The sequence below is a fragment of the Nestor notabilis genome, unplaced genomic scaffold (genome assembly GCF_000696875.1).
Source record: "Nestor notabilis isolate BGI_N333 unplaced genomic scaffold, ASM69687v1 scaffold24532, whole genome shotgun sequence".
Taxonomy (NCBI): domain Eukaryota; kingdom Metazoa; phylum Chordata; class Aves; order Psittaciformes; family Psittacidae; genus Nestor; species Nestor notabilis.
In genome coordinates this window covers 32,537-52,573 of record NW_009920053.1, presented here as the reverse complement: position 1 = coordinate 52,573, position 20,037 = coordinate 32,537, and the positions used below count along the sequence as shown (strand labels likewise).

Here is a 20,037-nt window from a genome sequence, read left to right as displayed (position 1 = left end):
CCCTAACTATTCTATGATTCTATAATATAGAATATGGTGGATTTACTATGTATTTTGAAGAAATGGATCGGTCTGTGACATCATGGTATCGATCAGTGTTACTTGAGGGTTCAGAAGTTTAATTTTGAACGTGCATGCGCACACATATAGTCAATTATCCACTCCATTTTAACATTCACAATTTAACCTGTTTTTTCACCTGTGACATTCTGGTTCTTGTTTTTTTACATCAGTAAGGCCGTTCAGCTCGCTAATCAAGACGGAAACCAACATAGAATGAAACAGGAGAGGGGAATGGATTGCCCTCATTGTTCACTGCTGCAAATGATTCAAAAATTATTTAGAAATTATGTAGGTGGATACAAATAGCACTGATTTTGCTCTCTAGATTTTCAAAATTTTAGTTAAGGATTTTTTGATATTTTTATTCTTTATTAACTTTATTCTTTGATAGTATCTTATCAGTTCTGAGTAGAAATGTCTTCCAAACCATCTATCACTTACTTGCATTGTTCATAATTCAGTAGATACCATAAATAAGATCATCTTGAGTTGTTCCAGATACTCAGCATTTTGTCAGATGATTTACATTGAAAAATTCTGAGTCTGCAAGCTAGAAATAAAAGCCCAAGTTTCCTGTTGCTAGTCACTTGAAATTTAGTAGTTAGAAGCCAACTTAATGGTCCCTATTTCAGAAAAGGCAAATTCTAATCAATCTGCTCTGACAATGAGCTAATTTACACAACATTTTAGAACTTCATTACAGTAGTAATGAAGACCGTAAATTACTTATGGCCAACATATCTATTGGATGCAAGAAAAATATATCTCTTCTGCAAAACAATTAGTAATTAAAATTTAGGTTTCTATCATGGATGTTCTTTCAAAGAGCTTTTTAGCAAATGTTCATGAATTACAAGTTGTGCCTTTAAGCTGTTTTTTAATTCCTTAAGAATGTGATTTACATTCATCAGGCTGGAATGACTGTTGTTGTAATTTCCAAAATGATCTCTAAATTGAGTCTTTGTGTCTCCATAATTGTTACTATCATATGTAAATAGTTACTACTACAGTATGAGATACGAACATATGTTGTTCGGACATTACGGAGCCCTCCAGATAGTAGACTCTCAAATTGTCCTTCACTGATATATTGCTGCAGCTCTGCAGTAACTTGGTGGAGGAAAGCTTGAAACAAACTTTTAAGCTGAAGCAAATAGAGATGACCAGTATTTGGAATCTAAAGGGAAAAAAAACAATCCAAAGTGAAATACAATCATATGTGCTAGAAAGTAAGAAAAGTGAGGCTACAGTTTCTCAGTTTTTCTTACGCCCGTGTGATACTTTATTTTCTTTTATAGGGTGATGGAAGCATGACATTAAATAAAAATGTTTCAATTCAGTCTGAAAAACCTAAATCACTATAATATAGCTCATTTTATAGAGTCATGGAGTGATAAGGTGGAAGGAAGATCAAAGGCTAATACTGCTGTTGTTTGTCTGCTTTCAAAGATCTTCAAGACACTTTCAGTGGTGAGCGCCAAGTTTCTCAGGGGTGAGATGTTTTAGTGCTTCACACTCCTTAAGATTCCCTCCCTTCACCACTGATATTTGAGTCTTCCTGCTCCAGTTTAAGCCCTTAATCCTTGGCCTACTTGTTATTTACATAGAAAACAAGATTTTCCAATTTTCAAGTCATCAGCCTTTTATGTCTTTGGAGAATTATGTGTGCTTCCATTCGTCATCTTATTCCATTGTTTTCTAGATTAAACATTTTCAGATTGTTCATTCTTTCCTTGCAGACCATGCTTTCTAAATGTCTTGCAACACTTGCTGATTTCCTCTTGCATTCCTGTAGTTGATTCACGTTCTTCTTTAAGTCATACTCAGAACAGGGTACAGTATTGTAGACTATCTTCACCAAAGCTTAGGGAGGAAGGGAGTGGAAGGCTTATGTCATATTTATTTCAGCTGCAGATGTTTAGTTGACCTTATTTACAGTGCCATGCCATTGTAGATCTAATTTTCTAAATTCTTTCCTACAGATCTGGTATCCCATCAGTTATATACTCAGCTTTATGCAGCTTAATATCCTTGAAATGTGATACTTACTACACATGGAATAATAGGGAGAGTCGGGCAGTAATAAGTAAAATTCTAGACTTTAGTTGTCCAGACTATGGTGATTGATTGCTATGTTATGTAAAGCAAAGTGGTGGCTGAACTCTGGCTCACAATTTGCCAGCTAGGCAATAATTACTGCAATCCATGTGGCTATATTTAAATAGCTTTATCTTAGAGGAACCTACGTAAAGCTGGTTTCTGTTGTCTTTCTGAAGTCTTTCCAGAGAAATTTTGCATTGCAATGCAGTGTCTTTTGTTTATCACAGTATCAGTTATTCTTTTATGTGGTATCACATCTATGACTTCACTGTATATCAGCCACAAATAACCAAGGATCTAATCTTTGCATTGTTATGGGAAGGGTAGAAAGAAAGTGAAAAAAAACACCATATGACCTTCTTATTTAAACCAAAATGTCCAAATAAACAAAATGTTTACAAAGTGTTACTTTGCCTACACATTTTCTTACCCGTTTGTTATTGTTGATTTACTTTCTTAAGTATTGCACCTTAAATTTGTCAAGATCCAATTGAACTCTAATCCTTTTCATTGGTGTACTTGATAATTTGCACTGTAGGTTATGTAGCTTAAATAAGACTTCCTCTACTTTAAATGGAAAAAACTCCATCTAACATAGCACAGATTTATTTGGTTTCTTTTTTACATTGTGGTGTTAATTACTGAGAAATATAAAAAAAACCTACTGGTAGTGTCCATCATGTGTATTCTTATGCATAGGAGTTGCCTAAAAATCGGTATGTCAGCAGCCTGTGGTCTCCTGCATAATAGCTGCCAATTTATCAGAAATTGGGAAGTGCCATTAAAGTGTTTTCTCAGGTTCAGATAACTGGTACTTGTGAAATAGCTACTGGTGTCAGTAATCCTGTTCATCATTAAAATTTTTAACTACTGCAGAGCTTTGAAAAATTGGCTTTACAGAAAGTCATTCATTGCTTTAACAAATAGGGGTATCGTTTGGAAAATCCAAGCCAGATTGTGAACAAGTACATCAAGAGCAGAAACATAGCTCTGCTGAGGTACCCGATTAATTTAAAACATCATAGATATTTTAATCTGTGTGTGCAATGGTTATCAAGAGAAGAACATGAAATTAATCCTTCTGAAAAGAGGTATATATGCATCTTCTTGTGCAACTTTTTAATATTTTAGAATAACAATGCCTTATTGCTTGTTGCTATAAACTGCCAATAATCTGTTTTTTATACAAAATGGCAGTTTAATTCTATGGAAAAACATAAACCTCAATATCATTTGTGTTTCACTCTAGGAGAAAGAACTGAGGCAGGGGGTGGTGGGGGTGGTGTCTGAGGTGATGTTTAGGAGGGGAGAGAAAGAAAGAATGCTACTTTCCCACATAAAAGGGTTGGCGTGAAAAACTTTCTTTATTAAATTGGATATACCAAGTTGATTAGTTGATTCCACAGTTTGCAGAATCAAGTTTTTCCCATCATCATTTATTATCACAGCTACTTATTTGAAAAACTTTTCCTAATCTAAAATATGTAAGAACTATAATAAAAAGCCAGTTTGACAGTATGGTTGACCTATGCAGAGAATGTTAACAGATATTTAAATATAATTTTATATAAAGTCACAGGTACAAATAATCTAGCATTAACTGAGTAACAAAGAAAGGAGAACTTTAGTGGTAGTTGGATTTATGGTGGGGTATATCAATAAGCATATAAAATGTTCATTTCCTTGCTTGGTAGTTTAGGGGGACTTTTTTAAGCATTTCAATTGAAAACACAAGATATGTTTACAGGGTAGATTATTTATATTTAGTGAATTGTATCAACTAACAGGCATTTGAAACAATGTACAATTTAATGGATTGTTTTTTCTGAAACTTCTAAGAAAACATTTTAATTTTGGTAACGTGACTTTTTAAGGCTCTAATTGTGGACTTGTGATAGAGCTACAAAACATGGGTCAATAGTTGAGTTCAATATCGCTGAATTCAATGTTTAACATCTTTAGCTGGGATCAAAGATAATGCTACAAGGGAGAAGTGAGAAGTCTGTGGGACTGACAATGTGTTTGAAAGAATCCTTATCAAAAGATGATTGTTTTAATCATCTGTTTCTCCTGATAAAGTATTCTGTTGTCATTCTTATTCCACTTGTCATCTATATCAATATGTAACTATATATTTTTATTATTCTTTTGAAATGTATAATCTTCTGCTTCCAGATCCATTTGAAGCTTTCATAATTTTTTCTATTCGACATGAGATCAGAAAAATTGATCTTCACAAACGTGACTACAGCCTCTTAGTTCCTGGTTTAAGAAACACAATAGCACTTGATTTTCATTTCAGTCAGAGTTTACTGTACTGGACAGATGTGGTAGAGGACAAAATTTACAGAGGCAAGCTCTCTGGAGGTATGAATTTAATCTTTAATTTCTTAATAGTAAGAACAACTACAAGTAGAGGGTGTTAGACCTGATAAATCATAACTGAGCTACCATTCACAGAAACAGATTTTGTGATGACATTCTGCCTTTAAAAAGGTGTATATCTAAATTCTACTTGATGTAGAGGTAGAAAATGGCAACTGTGAAGGGCTGATACTTCTTCCTGTTCCAATGAGAGCAATATTGATTTTTTTTTTTTTTTTTGTAGTTCACCTTCACCTTCTTAAAAAAGCATAAGAATTTACCAGATGTCTGATAATTTACCTGCTTTCACTAGGCGACAGATTTTGCTTCATAATTTTATAGCATTCAGAAAGACTTGTTCTTTGTCCTGGTGACATAATTATGGCCTATAACTTGATATATACAAAGCATTTCTAGGAAATGTTCTTTGTTGAAGTGTATATTCAGGTGTTTTCATTCTTGCATGAACTAACAGTCATAAGCATGTTTAACTTGCTTCTGTAAAAGTTCTTCATCACAATCTGTAAGTTTTCACTTTTTCTGATTGAGAAAGAACTGAAATAGAGCTGCAGGAGTTTTGTCTGTCTAGTCATTGGGAGGTGAAGCATGAGCACGTATTTCCCAGGTGCTGCAAAAGAGGTCACTAGTAATAAGGCAGATGTACATCTTCCTGTGTTATTGTGTGTGTGATCTCTGACCTTTGTTGAAAGTTTAAGACCTTTACTTACTAAAGCATCAAACAAACATTTGATTACTGTAGAAGGAAGTTTGTTTGTATACTGCTGAAATTGTACTTATTTGCAGCAGTCTATCACATCTGTTAAAAAAACCCCGTCACATTGAACAAGTATTATCATTCATCAGATTAATCAGCAATTCTCTCCAAGACCATACGATATACTAGTCTGTCCATGTTCACTATATCAGGCTCTATTTTAGTTCTTTAAGACAAGACTTTCCTCCCCACCATCTGTCTTTGTTTTTTGGGTTTTTTTTAAGGTGTTAGTGCCATCGAGGTGGTAGTTCAACATGGCCTGGCCACACCTGAAGGTCTCACTGTAGATTGGATTGCAGGAAACATATACTGGATAGACAGCAATTTGGACCAAATTGAAGTAGCGAAACTAGATGGCACTTTGAGAACAACATTAATAGCAGGAGCTATGGAACATCCAAGGGCTATTGCTTTGGATCCCAGATACGGGTAATTATAAAGATTTTTTTTGTATGTGTTGCAAAGTATTTTGAAGATAGAGGTTTAAATGTGAGATGGTTTTATTTTTTTTTCTTTTTTTTTTCCTATGAGTTATAGCTCCTAACTTATTTTTAATGGTTCTTGAAAGCATATTTTGAGTGAAATACAATGCATTACTACTGCGTTTTGTGCCAATGAAAAGGGTTAAGAAAACCTAAGTTGGGGGATAGAGGGATCTGTTTGTTGGCAAGTTACTTCTCTTGCTATGTGATTGTTTAATTTTTTACTGTGGATGATAGTAACTGGAGCCTTTGGTCTAACCTTCCTGTGTGGTTAATGGACAGATTTAGGTATTGCCAAGGTGTTTCATCTCATATTGAGATTGCGTTTTCTTTTTGCTGGGCTTATAAAAGTATAGTTTAGAGGTTACTGGAACACTAAAGGTTGAGTGAGGTAAATTTCACCTATTGTTTTTGGTTCTCCATCTTTAAAGTGAAGGTAATGCTTACCAACTTCTGTCAGTATTTTTTTCTACCTATTCCTAAGGAATAATCTATAAACTATAATATTATTCATCATAAGCACCTGAGTGTAGGAGAGTCAAATGCCTACAACCATAAATATGTATTTTATCTAGTGCCTGTCATAATTAAATGTTTCTAATAAAAAATAGAATATTTTCATGATATCAAACAATCTTAATTAAAACAGGTCAAAATTGGGTGTTTCAGAAAAGTATGCTTAAACTAAAATATTGTCTGATTTTGGTAATACAGGAAAACAGTTTTTATTGTCTTACCTAAAGTATAATTCTAACAGTCATCAAACATGTAAAGATATTTCACAATTCCATTTGAAAATCTTCACAGTAAACCAAAGCATCAACATTGAAACTTTGCTGTGGGTGTTTTTACTTCCTTTTAAAATTAGCGTCATATTTTGGCAGAGCAAAAATGACACATATACACCATTTATATTCAAATTTAAGTCAATCGACTTAAGTTGTGGAATGGAAGTGAAACTGTTCATGGAACCCTTAACTCCCTGTTGAGCCAGGTGTCAGTTTTGATACTGTATTGAAATTCAGTCTACCACTACAAAAATGTTACAATTCTTGGAGTTAGAGCAGTGTTTTGAGGCTATATGAAATTACAAACTCATTACAGAAATCTCATTATACAATATTGTGTATAGCTGAGGGTCTAAAAGGTATTGGTCAGGAGCTACATCCTCTTCTTACAATTATTGTTCTTTGAAAGGGGAAAAATATTGGCCAACAATAGTATAAATTACAATGAGTTTGCAGTTATGATATTCAGCTTTGCTCAGGAACCTGCTATGGTCTGTTATGTATCTTCACTGAATATTTATTTCAAAACACAGCTTTAGACATAAAAATAAAAGTAGATTAAGTTCCCAGATTCTGGAACCTGAGGTCCCTCCTGGACCTAAATTCTGAATGAGGAGCTATATGCTTTAACAAGTAAGTACGCTGGCCTCTCAATTCAGATGCTACAAAGCTTATTTACAGAGTTCATTGCTTATCTATAGAGATCTTTACAAAGAGGCATCTTGTTGGCAGAAGAATTGGCAGATAAGTTGCTCAAATTAAATGGTTGGGAGGAAAAAAAAAATCAAATCACCACTCTTCCTGAAACTGAAGTCTTAATCTGCCTTTTGAAAGGCTAGAATCAATTGCATGCTACATTTTGTTGGAAGTGAGAGAAGAATAAAATCTTTGAACACAAATAGGAACAGCTCCTCAATCTTCTTACAAATAAATATGAACATACACTGATGATTCAGAGTGGATGGTTGTGTTGGGATAACAGATTTGTTCAAGCCTAGTGGAGTCACAGCTGATGAAACTCTGTTCCGACCTGCAGTGAGGCTGAGCATGTATTCTCAGTCCACACACACACAGATGCATGTATAAATAAACATAAGCATGTGTGGCCACATAGGTGTACACAGGTAGAAACTCTCAGCAAAGACAAACGAGCAGCACCAATGGTCTCATCCTGTTAACCGCTCTGGCTGTTAAGGATGAAGGTCTTTTAATGGGAAATATATATGTGTAATGTGGATTCCTCCAGTAGCTGAGTTTAGCTGATCAGTCTAGCCAGTGGCTGGCCCCAAGATGGCTGGGCTGCCCAGCTGCTGGATCCAGAACATCTGAGCTGCCAGTGTGCACGCTGGCTGCTAAGTAAGGATCCATCACACACACTGCTGTAGCTGGGCATAGGCACCCAGTCCATCCAATAGCTATCCCTGGATCCTTGCTGTCCCCAGCTGCCTCCTAGAAGGAGGTACATACAACACTCACACATACAAATCAGTGTCTCGGGCCCCAGATCTGTCTCGCTGCCAGTTCGCCTGCCCCTCCAATCCGTCTGGTATCCAACACTCCCAGGTGCCTTGCTTACGGAGATGCATGCATACATCTGGCTGCCAAGCCACTTAACACACCAGTTAGCCTGGCTTTCCCCTTTGCCAGTGATCACATGCTGACATGCGCAATCTCAGTCACTCTGTTTGCTTGCACCCCAGATGTGTGACCTGTCATCGCAGGTCACTCCCACCCTGTGATCTGTTGTCTGGCTCCAGCTGCTGGCACAAGGCTGTCTGTACACACAGCGTGCACACAGAGAAGAGACCCTCACCCAGGGAGCGAGAAATGGAATTTGGTAGAAAGACAGGCCTCTTTATGCCCTCTTTATGCCCTTATCCCTTATAATTTAAATGTAGATTGTGCTACTGTTCACAGGCACTAAATGGAGAGCCTTTATTACATAATGTATGTTCAGGACTGAGGCTGGCCAATGGTACTTGTCAAAAGTTTTGTTGCAGTCTGACTTTCTGCAGTTACCTCTTTACAACTAATCAGAAGTTTTTGTATCAAAGGCATCCTTTCCCTTTAAAAAAAAAAAAAAAAGTTTGTGTTTAAAATTTAATAATGTAGGAACAGTTAAGAGTGTATTTTGGGCCATTTGATGACACTGCTTCTGTTGCCTAAGGAACTTCTTTGGCTGTACTGGTGAAAGCTCACCTTATTGGAAAAAAAACACAGATAGTACATAACCTAGAGAGGCTAGCATACGACATATCTCATGGTTGTTCTAATGCTGATAAAGAAATACTACCTCCATGTTACCCTGTTACTTCAAGAAATTTATGTAGTTGCCCAGATTAATCAGTTTATTCCTTTCATTTGAAACATGTGGCTGAACCTTTTTCTTTGTCTTATTTAATGATTTTAGTTTATTCTTCCTGTTTTAATATTTTCTTATACCTCTTTTCATTTTCTTCTCACTAGAATTCTGTTTTGGACAGACTGGGATGCAAATTTTCCTCGCATTGAATCTGCTTCCATGAGTGGAGCAGAAAGAAAGATCATATATAAAGATATGGATACTGGAGCCTGGCCTAATGGCCTTACTGTGGATCACTTTGAAAAAAGAATAGTGTGGACAGATGCCAGGTAAAGTGATAACATTCTTATTATCTGTTTATATATCCTTATTCTTACATAAAGAAATGTGAGCTGCATTGTAAGTGGAATGTTATAATGTATGTAAAGAGTCTTGTGTGCAAATATACAGTTACGTATGTTTCTTTAGTTGTGTTACTAGTATGCATAATTTCTTCATGGTCTGTACCAGCAGACCTTAATGGCTCTGACCAGGCTTCTCGGGCACCTTCCACTGCACTCCAGCCTGTGGTCTCAAGAGTCCATTTCAGCTCAGCCCTGGACCTCACCCCTGTCCGAGTGACACCTCCAGACTCCTGCCTGGCCACAGCACTGCCTGGCAGTGGGCCTTCCTGGTCCAGTCCTGTCTTGTCACCATAAACTTTTCAGGTGATCTGGACTACTGGTTGAACCGGGCTGCTGAACTCCTGCGGCCTGCTCTGCTCGCCTTGCCCTGGGGGCAGTGGGATGTGCCCCTCAACAGTGAAGCCTCTACCCTGCCAGCTGTGGTATCATCCATGGCTCCTGGCCTTAGAAAGCATTCATACATTTGTCCTCTCTGACACTTACACATGGAAGACCCAAGTTATTTCACTATTTTTTTCTTTAAGTTCATTTGAACAGAAACTGTTTTTTTCTGCTGTATGTTCACAGCATAGAGGTAAATTTGAATTCAAAAACAGTATATAAGCAAACCAGTATTCCATATCCCCAGTTAAATAAGGTGAACTAAATAATCTCTGAAGTTAATGATTGCACTTTAATCATTCTTTGGTCTTATCAGTATGTAAGAGCAAGGTTTTTATACATTTTGCATAATAGCATAATGGTTGTGTTGATTTTTATTTTATTTTTATGTAGTTTTAAATCTGGGATTACCTTGCAGGTCAGATGCCATTTATTCTTCATTATATGATGGAACCAGCATGATAGAGATTATACGGGGTCATGAATATCTCTCTCACCCTTTTGCCGTTTCTTTGTATGGGAGTGAAGTTTATTGGACAGACTGGCGGACCAATACACTTGCAAAAGCCAATAAATGGACTGGCCAAAATGTCACTGTAATACAAAAGACAAGTGCTCAGCCATTTGATCTTCAGATATATCATCCAAGTCGTCAACCACAAGGTAACTATTTATAGAATAATTAATTATTATTGGGGGGAGGGAATTTAATATATTAATTAAGTATAGAAATATTTGTATATGAATTTGCCTTGAAGTGTCAATTCATAATTAAATGTTTTATTCAGCACTAGTGTTCCTTGAGTGGTAATAGAATATTTATTCAAACCAGAAGCTTTATGGGATCAGTGTCTCTGAATATTGCCCATTTGGACTCTTGTTCTTGATCTGCTACAAGTCTAGTGCAGAAACACATTTATTTAAAAGGTCCAACTTATTTTTTTAACTTTAAAAAAATAGACTAGTAACTAGTCTAACAGAAGAAAAAATAACAGTGTTTGCTGTCTTTGTCTTGCTTCTCTCCAGAGGAAGATGAACTTTTCTGTGAAATAAACTGTGAATACAATTTTTAGTTGTAAATATTAACTTTGTGCTATAATATGCCTTAATTTATTCATTCACTTGTCTGTCTCTATTTGCTTTTCAGTCTTCTTGTTCACTCAGGACTGCATAACTTAGCTGACTGCAGTGGCGGAATCTACTTTTCTGCCTAGTCACAACTGGGTGTTGTCCATAAACTGACATTTTTAACCAAAGCATATCTTATTCCCATAACAGCTTTTATCTTAAATAATGTTTACAATTTTCAATTTCAAATTAACACAGTATGTCTTTCATGGGAGAATGAACTCGGCCTGCTGGAGGCATGAGTTTGGAGCTTAAAACTTCAAGAAGCATCAAAACTTATTTTTGGTGTGGGTAACAGCCAAAACTGAAAGGAAGTTCATGGTGTATATGTTGATTAAGTAATAGGAAATTCTTCAATTATTTCTTCATGTATTATTTTATAACTTCTAATTTCCCATTTTCATTTGTACATAGCTTACCTCTTCATGTGTATGCATTTCAATTTCAATTTTTTACCAGTATCAATTTTTTGTAGTATAAATCTATTTATACCAGAGTACTGCTGTACAGCTATGGTAAGTGCATAGGTCTTGTCATTAGGTAGATAGTACAACAGTGGTTGTGTATTTTGTAATCTTCGGCTACTATAATTTAAGATAAAACTGTATCAATCTTGAAAATGAAAACTGGCTAGATTATATCTATCTGGTTTAATAAAGTATTCTATTTAATTCTTCACACATATGACTACTTAAATCAATAACTTTCTTGACCAAAGAAAGTTACTGATTTAAGTAGTCATACGTGTGAAGATTCATGAGGACCAAGAAAGAAATCAGAGTATCCCATTAGTTGCACATCTAGTATTTTTCTAGAGTATAACTATTTCTTACTTCTCTGAGAGCTCTGAGGATTACAAATACAGAGCTTTTATTTAACTGATGTGAAATTATTTTCTGGCTTCAGTTATAGCAATATGTAGACTGTACCTAAGCATGTTGCTAATAACATAAGTAATAATTAAATCTGAAGGAATTCTAGAGGGACTTGGCAAATTTTGCTGTGATTTCATCCTGATACCTACCTGTTGGTAGCACCCACTGCTACTGGTCCAAACATTTTTAAAATTACAAAACCAAGTATAGGACAGGATGACATTACCATGACATTGGTGACCATTTCAAAACCCATTCTTTGAAATACATATTTAGAGTATTGATCTCAACCATGGTTGGAATGCCAGCTTTCTCAAGATAGTCCAACTCTTCAATATAGCTTTCCTATACACGTGAAGCAAATATTTAGTTGCTTTCATCACCCATTGGAGGGAAGAATTAGGTCTCTGTAGGCTTTTTGTATTTTTATATCGATAACTAATAGGTTATTTGTAAACAAGAAAATAGATCATCCAAAACAGAACAGGTAATGATAAATGAATGAAGTGAGTTGCCCTCCTATTGGTTATACATAATGTTTAGGTTTACTCCACCAACTGTGTTTAGCTGCCTGAGAGGTTAAAGCACAGCAGTCCTACTGGGGAAAACCTGGGTCAACTGTTTGAGGATCCAGTCAAGCTGGCCCTGCCCAATCAAACTTTTACATGCTATAGAGGGGGATGATGTTACATGTGACCAAGGCAAATGGATGGCCATGGAGAAAAGTATCCAGTACCTGAGGGAATTAGCTATGCTGGAGGTGATTTCTGATAGCCTGGGCAATAAGCAGTTATCCAAAGATCCAGATGGAGTCAGGTGCCCACGACTCCAGTGACGGAAGTTTGTACAGTGCACTGTACCAGCTTCTAGGAAGAAAATTATCCCAGCCAGAACCAGGACAAGGACACATCTGGGCCAAACGTAGCTGTAAATCTATAGCTTTGAGCTATAGAAGCTCTTGGGATGAGCTGTACAAAATACAGATGCTGAAAAAAATTGCACGTTCTTTTTTTGATATATAACAAAAGACAGTGGCTTAATTTGTATATAAATATAGGAAAGTAAAAAAAAATAGCGGAGGATGACCGCCGATTCATTACAGAATGTTCTGTGATCTCTGGATAAGAGATCATAGTAATAGAAACTACTTTAAAATTTGTATCACGTATACTTGATTGGTTTTGGGTTTTTTGGTTTTTTTTTTTTTATATTGAGAAATCATACTTAGTTTTTCTTGTTACCCAGCGTTTGTAGTTTCAGTAAGCTATTCAGACTGTTTTGTTAGTCAGTTCTGACCAAACTTAATTTGAAAACATTAAATCCTGACTATTTTGTGTGGCTTTGTAAAAGTGCTAGAACCAAGGTCTGCATTATTTATACATAGAAAACAGGACATAGCTCTAATGTAAATGAGTACCACCAAGTAGAATTCTCCCTGCACATTAGTAGTCAAAAGATTTGAAGAATGCTCTCTAATAGCATGCATCGGAAAAAAGAGAGCAATGAATACAACTCACTGTTTGTCATCATGCTTAGACTCACCAACTACTGTGATAAGGACTCTCAGTGAACAACTAATCTACCTTGCAATATGTGATGTCAGGTTACGTTTTCTGATGGTTTTATTTTAAAATAATAATGAACTTACATTAAAGAAGAATATTGATGTTTTTCAGGGGATATCTAGTTCCTCGGGCTTTATTACTTCTCTTCTTAGGAGAATTTACTTTTTAAGCCAGGGTACAATCCTCACAAAGCTATCTCATTTCTGGATAAAAGAGTGTGTAGGCCCAGGATCTTAAAATATGGGTGGACTAGATACACATCTCTGCACGCCCCCTTCAAGCAAGGTTTTTTTCTGTTTTAATTAATTAATTATTTAATTCCCTTCCTGAACTTTGGCATTTGAGGAACTGTGTTCTGTATTTGATGTTTTCACAGTTGCAGTAGAGTTTCCATTAGCCATTTTTTTGCTGTCAGAAAACAAAAAAAGCAATCAAACAACTATTTTCTGTTTGGACTGGGGCCAGGCAATGTCTTTAGGGAGAGACTACAGCCTGGGAGACATGAGTCAGTATTCCATAGTCACAGATACCTTGGCCTGAAGGCAAGGTACAATCTGTAGAAGAGTTTTCAGCTGTTTTTCGCCAGAATCAAGAAGATAAAAATCAAGTTGTGTAATTGCAGCTTTTATTTTATGATGTAGACAACATCAGATTCCGATTTATGTTGGTTTTTTGTGCTCTAAACTGTAATCTTTCAGTGGAAGCAATTTTTTTTTCTGTAAATTCCCAGTACCTGGCTTCAGAGCTAGGGAAAAATGGTGATACTATGTGATTAGCTCTTAATTTTTCTTCCAAATTTGTATCAATTTTGCAATAAATGAAATAAGATAGCATGCAGCTTAGAATTCCAAAATAAAAGTAGATTTACATTGCAAAATGTCAATATAAATATAGCACTGAAGGACATTTTGTACTCTCAGCTCCATAGGTATATATCTGGGTCACCTATGCACGTGAAAGATTACTATCTGTTAAAATATAATACTTTGCTTAGTTTGATTGAAATAAAATAGAGCAGAGCTAAATAAATTCATGTAGCCTAAAGCAACGTTATTTCACTTCATCTGGGACAGATGCTAATTTAAGGTAATGAAGTTATAGTGAGATATTTGTATGGATGATAGGTTCCTCTGTCAGTAAACCACAGGGGATTGTGGGAGGCTTCATGAGCTAATGCAGAATGGTGTCACATCTCAGAAATATAAATTTGAGATCTACTCATCTTTACAGAATCAAAACTGTGTATCACGAATGCTATTAAGATAGCAAACACATGTTTTCTAGGAAGATTTTCTCAACTAACATTATATTTAAAAAAAAACCCAACCTGCTGCAAAGACCAAGGTCTTCTATTTTAGACACTAGAAGTTGTACCAGGAGTTGTACTACTGAGGATAGTGATGAGAGGAGTAAATTGGAAGGATCACACAAAATCAACCTTGGCCATAGCATTATTTTTCTTTTTGCAGATCGATTTTTATAGTCTAAAAATCAGGACAAGTAGTATAATAACTGCTGAATATAAAGTAATTGGTGCCACTGGGCTCCTTTGTAATTAAAACATGAAAAACATCTAATGTGATAGCACTGTTCTGTTACAATATTCTCATGAGGCCTGAATTGCCAACTGTTTAAAATAACTTGTTTTCAGAAAGATAGCTTAAGATGCACATTAGCAAAGGGTTGGCTGTTTTATTTGGGGGGAGAGGGATTTAAAAAATTTATTACTTTCAGATTTTGTCACAGCTTTCTTGTGTACATTTTTTACTTCAAAACCAGCAGCAAGCTTGGTATATGTATTATAAATCATGCAAAATGTATGTCATTTGTCTGAACTTTAAATTGGATTCCTTTGTAGCTTGTGAAAGTTCCATTTTTGTTTTAGAAATTTGAAAAGCAGTCTTTAATACCTTTGTCTTGACTCAGCATCCTGTCTTTGACAAAGGCTGATCAGTGCCTACAAGAAAGTATGGACCTGGGAAAGGTAACAGCCATGTTCCTCCCACATAGCTTGTCAGCTTCCAGTAACCTCAAATGGTATCTTTGTGCTTCAAAGGCCTTAAAGCATTTGACTGATTCTTCTTGCATGAACTTTTCTGGTTGACTTTTGAACTTACACAAACTGTTGATGTCTGTAACTTCTTGGGCAGCTGGCTTTGGTGGGTAACTTTACTGTGTGAGAGAGGACCTCGTCTTGCTTTTTATAACATTAATGCCTGATAATTCTTTTCAGTGTGTCCTAGCTCTTGTAATAAGAGGGGTATTGGACAGCAATTTCATAAGTTTAAATTAATCTGTTGCTTCAGAAAAGGATCTTGTAGGTATGGATGCTCTTTCAGTGCTCATTCACATGTGTGTAACTTGAGATTGGTTTGGGGTTTTTTATTTTTTGTTTGTTTGTTTGTTTGTTTTGTATATTCCTATACATGTATTGAATTTTAGCATGTGTTTTATTTCTGTCACTGTCATGTAACTCTTGCATAGCTTTTCACACTTGGATTTAATTTAATCCTTTGTTACGGCTTTTTTTTTTTTTTTTCCTTTTTTTTCCCCCTACTTGAATGGCGCATTTCTGATTTTTTTGAAAGCTTTCTGTAAAGCATACCTGTTCCTAAAAGTACCATTGCCTTTGGCCCTTCCCCATGGGAATACCATAGCATTACAGCACTTGTTCTTTTACATCTGCCTTTCTTATCTGCCTAGTATGCCAATATTCTTTTCTCAGGTCAGTCATTCCAGGTGGTCTCATCTTCATTTTTAACTTACCTAATTAATTAAATTTTTCTGTTTGTTTTTTGCAGTACCATTTCATCTCAAACTGTACACTGGGGATGGGTGGGAAACTGAGAGATTCACTATCAAGAGCTTCAGAATTACCATAAAGCCATCATACCATATACAATAGAGTATCATGAAGAGTACTCACTTTGACCTAACAATATTCTCGTTTATTTTGGTTCATGCTGAATATGTACTTCTTGTTAGATGGTAGACTGACTAATCCTTCAAGTGAATGATTAAAAACTGAAGTAGAAATAGTGAATGTAGGAAATAAATACGTGTTTTAAAACTAATGCATTGTCTGATCAGACCTTACTTGCAAATTACAAAGATTGATGCTAGAATAATCATATATAATCAGGTCATATAAAGATGTTAACTTGACTGAGTACAGCAGAAGGATCTTTTGCCCTGTGAAAGCAATACTGCAGAAAGTGTTGACAGTGAGGAGAGGATTAGATCTGTAACTGGTTTTAATTATGAGTAGGAATAGATTGTCAGCAGCTTAAAAGTATTATATTGATGTAGCTGTAGTGCATGTATTTGAAGGTGTAGGCTGAATTTAATCATGTTGTACACCATTACAGTGTAAGATTAAAAAATTGCCTAGCTAACATGTGATGCCAGGAAGAGCCAGGTTCAGTGTTAGTATGGAGCATAAGTTGGTTCACAGCAAATGCGTATTCAGAGGTTCTCGGAGTATCTGTTCATTTAACTGGTGATAGAATGTCTGTAGAGTTTTTTTTAAGGGTTAATGGTCAAGAAAAATAAACATTTTGTTTAAACAATCTTTTAGACAGCAGTTAAGAGGATACATGATGATGAAGAGTGAGTGACATGCGTATCTGTGCACAGTACTCTAGAGAAAAAGATTCAGAAGCAATCAGGCCTGGAAAACAATTAAATAATGCAAAAGGCTAGCCAGTTGGTAAAAATGCCAATTCTGTGGGTTCCCATGATCAAAAGGAACATAGATTGGTGGAAAATATTAGGAAAAGAGTAGAGAACCAGAGATAGTGAACTGTGGTGCTGTATAAATCCGTATCGCTCCCATATCTTGAGTGCTGTATACAGATCATATAAAAGATGCTGAGAAAGCTTGACAGGCTGATCAAGAGTATGGAAAAGGTTTTTGTATGAAGACAGGTAAGCTGGTGCTTCTTGAAATACAGCTTATAGACAGGCTTCTGTATGATGGCAGTCTGTGAAATCATAAATGGTGTGGAGAAGATGAATAAGGAATGGTTATGTGGTTATTCACAATAGAAATAGAAGGGACTGTTTGATCTAGCACAAGGAAAAAGAGCTGATTTTTTTGAGAGTCAAAGAAATGATATACCTATTTTCTTTCAAGAGGATTAGTTTTTATTAGAAAGTAAAGAATGGGCTTAGGTGTTACTTGGTGTAAACTGTATGAATGTGAAAGGAATATATACATATTTGCTGGTATAAGTAATTTTTAGGTTATGGTAGTTTACCTCGCAAATTGTGCATGTGTGTGGAAACAAATACATCTGATTTATAACACTTCTTTTTCCACTAATTTTGTGTTCTGTGATATATGAATGGAATTGTGACGTGGACAGAGAGTAGACAAATTTTACTATCCTCTCTTGATGATGCTTGTAGCAAACTTTAACAACTCGTTCTTTAATATGATCATTAACCAGCATTTTTTCTATACATACTTCTGTTTGACTTCTATACTGAAATAGCAACTGCCATAGAGAAGAACATTATGCACTCTTTGCACAGAAAGACAAGATGGGGATTATTATTCTTAGGCCCTAAGTAGATCCTTGACATAGATGGTTGTATGCATATAAAGACGTTGAGGTTCCACTGAAATTACTGCTTTGTATTGGTGAATAAATTGAAGGAAATGCAGTTTCACAAAGTGTATGGCTAAATTTTAAATCACTTGGCACAAGTGTTGAGAATGCTGAACAATGTAGGAGGTTGAATCACTAGATGATCTACAACCTAAATGATTCTATGATCCTCTTCACAATATTGTCAAAACCTTAAATTTTTTTTTAATGTGTAGTTCATAGGGATAGATGACTTATACTTACTAATATTAATAGTTCATTATTCTTATCCTGAAGGCCTTATAGAACCTGCTTAACTTCAGTTTCTTCTTCAGCTTCACATTTTTCCACACTGAGTTGTGAACATATTAAAAGACATTGCCCCAGATTTTTTCAAATTGTTACTACATATACAAGAAAAGCGATGATGTTAAGTAAACATTTCTCTGTTGTAAATTTCGGGAAATTTAAGGAAGCATGCACTGATGAAAAAGAAATGGTTCAATAAAGCAAACCCTGGCTTCGTCTTAATATTTTAGTGCTTGAGTTTGAGCTAAGTTTATTTGCCAAAAAAATTCATGCATTGGATTTCTCTACTTATCTAATTACTTATATTGCAGGCTAGCACAGCGTTGGAGGATTATATTCTAAACTAACTGATTTTGTTAATTATAAGTTTCTCATTATGAGTCAGTCATTCCCACTTTCCTTTTCATCACTATTAATTTTCTAAGTTTTCTATTAGTAAATGGAAAAATCAACATTACTTTCCGTTTATGCCTGGAATGTCTCTTCAGCAGTGCTCTGGAAGTGTGTGTGTATGATGAATGAAGATAATAATAATAGTTTCTACTTTTGTAAGACTAAGAAGTCTTCTTTGGTCAGCTTGCTTTCTGCTCTTTAAAGCAATTTTAGCACATACTCTTCAATCAGTGAACTACAGGAAGCTGCTTGAACAAAGCTACACTTAGGAGAAGTTTTTCTTTGCAAAAATTAGAAATGCACCATATTAACATTTTCCCCCATGTGTCCTGGTTAGGAGTGTACAGTTCTTTACATTTAAATGTTATAAAAAGACTTCATAATTAATATCTTGCTGGGAAAATTTTATCTGGAGGTTTCACGAAGTTACAATGATAAATTTTGTGGCCATCCTAACAAAAAAAACAAAAAGCAGCTTGGACAACAGTTGACTATTAGCCTAGATAGAGTGATTATAGAGCATGAGCTCAGTTACTCAGTAAGGCTGAGTTTATCATGGAACAGAATTTTTGCTGCTTTCTCATCCATGCAGCATGTGTTAGTTTGGCAAACCCTAGTTTCAAAAAGGTGGTTTTATAGTTTGTGTGTTTTGTTACTCGATTTTAGCTTCCAATCCGTGTGCTGCTAATGAGGGCAGAGGTCCGTGTTCCCACATGTGTCTGATCAGTCACAACAGAAGTGCTGCATGTGCCTGTCCACATCTGATGAAACTATCTTTAGACAAGAAAACATGTTATGGTAAGTTTTCCTCCTAAAGCTTGTCAATTGTATCAATTTTAGAATTTTGAAAACTTAGAATTTAGAATATTGATTTAGAATTTTTTTTTGACAAATTAAAAACAATCTATACAGTACATCTTAATGATATACTTTAGAAAGACAGACACCTCTTGAGAATTGATAACTTATTCTAATATGAGGTGTGTGGAGCTTTGATATTTATTACCACAACCATTTTATCTGTTGTGTATGTGTATGATATGTTAGTAGAACTTACCACTGCAAACACAAATATTTATACTGTAAAGTACGTCATCAGACAATGATGAGTCAGGTAAGCTGAATAACAATAAGGTATATACTAGCTTAAATCTCTACCTGTTCCTCTAAAGTTGTCTTAGTTTCATTTTCAAGTATTAAGGAAATGAAATAGTAAATATTAGACATGCAGCCTTGCAGGGGAGTTTTATAAAAAATTAGAATAAACACTTTTAAGTTTTATAATAGCCCTTGATCTGTCAAATAATTGTCTATTATCTGTTAAACCTTGTACTACATAGCTCTTTGCAGTGTTGATTAATAATGTTTAGGAAATTAAAAAATAAAAACCAAAAACTGTATCAATGCTGTATCAAGGCTATTGTAGGGGAAAAAGTTCTCTCCTGTTTGCTCACAGTCATTTGCTCCAATAGTTTAGGCTTTTGAGAATAAAAAAAAAATAAATAAAAAAAGATTT

At 35.3% G+C, this 20,037-nt stretch overlaps 1 protein-coding gene across 1 annotated transcript in view; it reads left to right on the top strand.

Moving 5' to 3' along the window:
- Positions 1-4,338: 4,338 nt before the first annotated feature.
- The window catches only part of LOC104402602 (low-density lipoprotein receptor-related protein 1B-like), a gene marked incomplete at both ends in the record, with an annotated part of 46,679 nt that continues 30,980 nt past the window's right edge, over positions 4,339-20,037 (top strand). The window contains 5 exons of the mRNA XM_010010513.1: positions 4,339-4,530; positions 5,527-5,731; positions 9,039-9,203; positions 10,078-10,322; positions 19,188-19,323. Of these exons, the coding sequence (XP_010008815.1) occupies positions 4,339-4,530; positions 5,527-5,731; positions 9,039-9,203; positions 10,078-10,322; positions 19,188-19,323 (943 nt within the window). The remainder of the gene's footprint in view (positions 4,531-5,526; positions 5,732-9,038; positions 9,204-10,077; positions 10,323-19,187; positions 19,324-20,037) is intronic.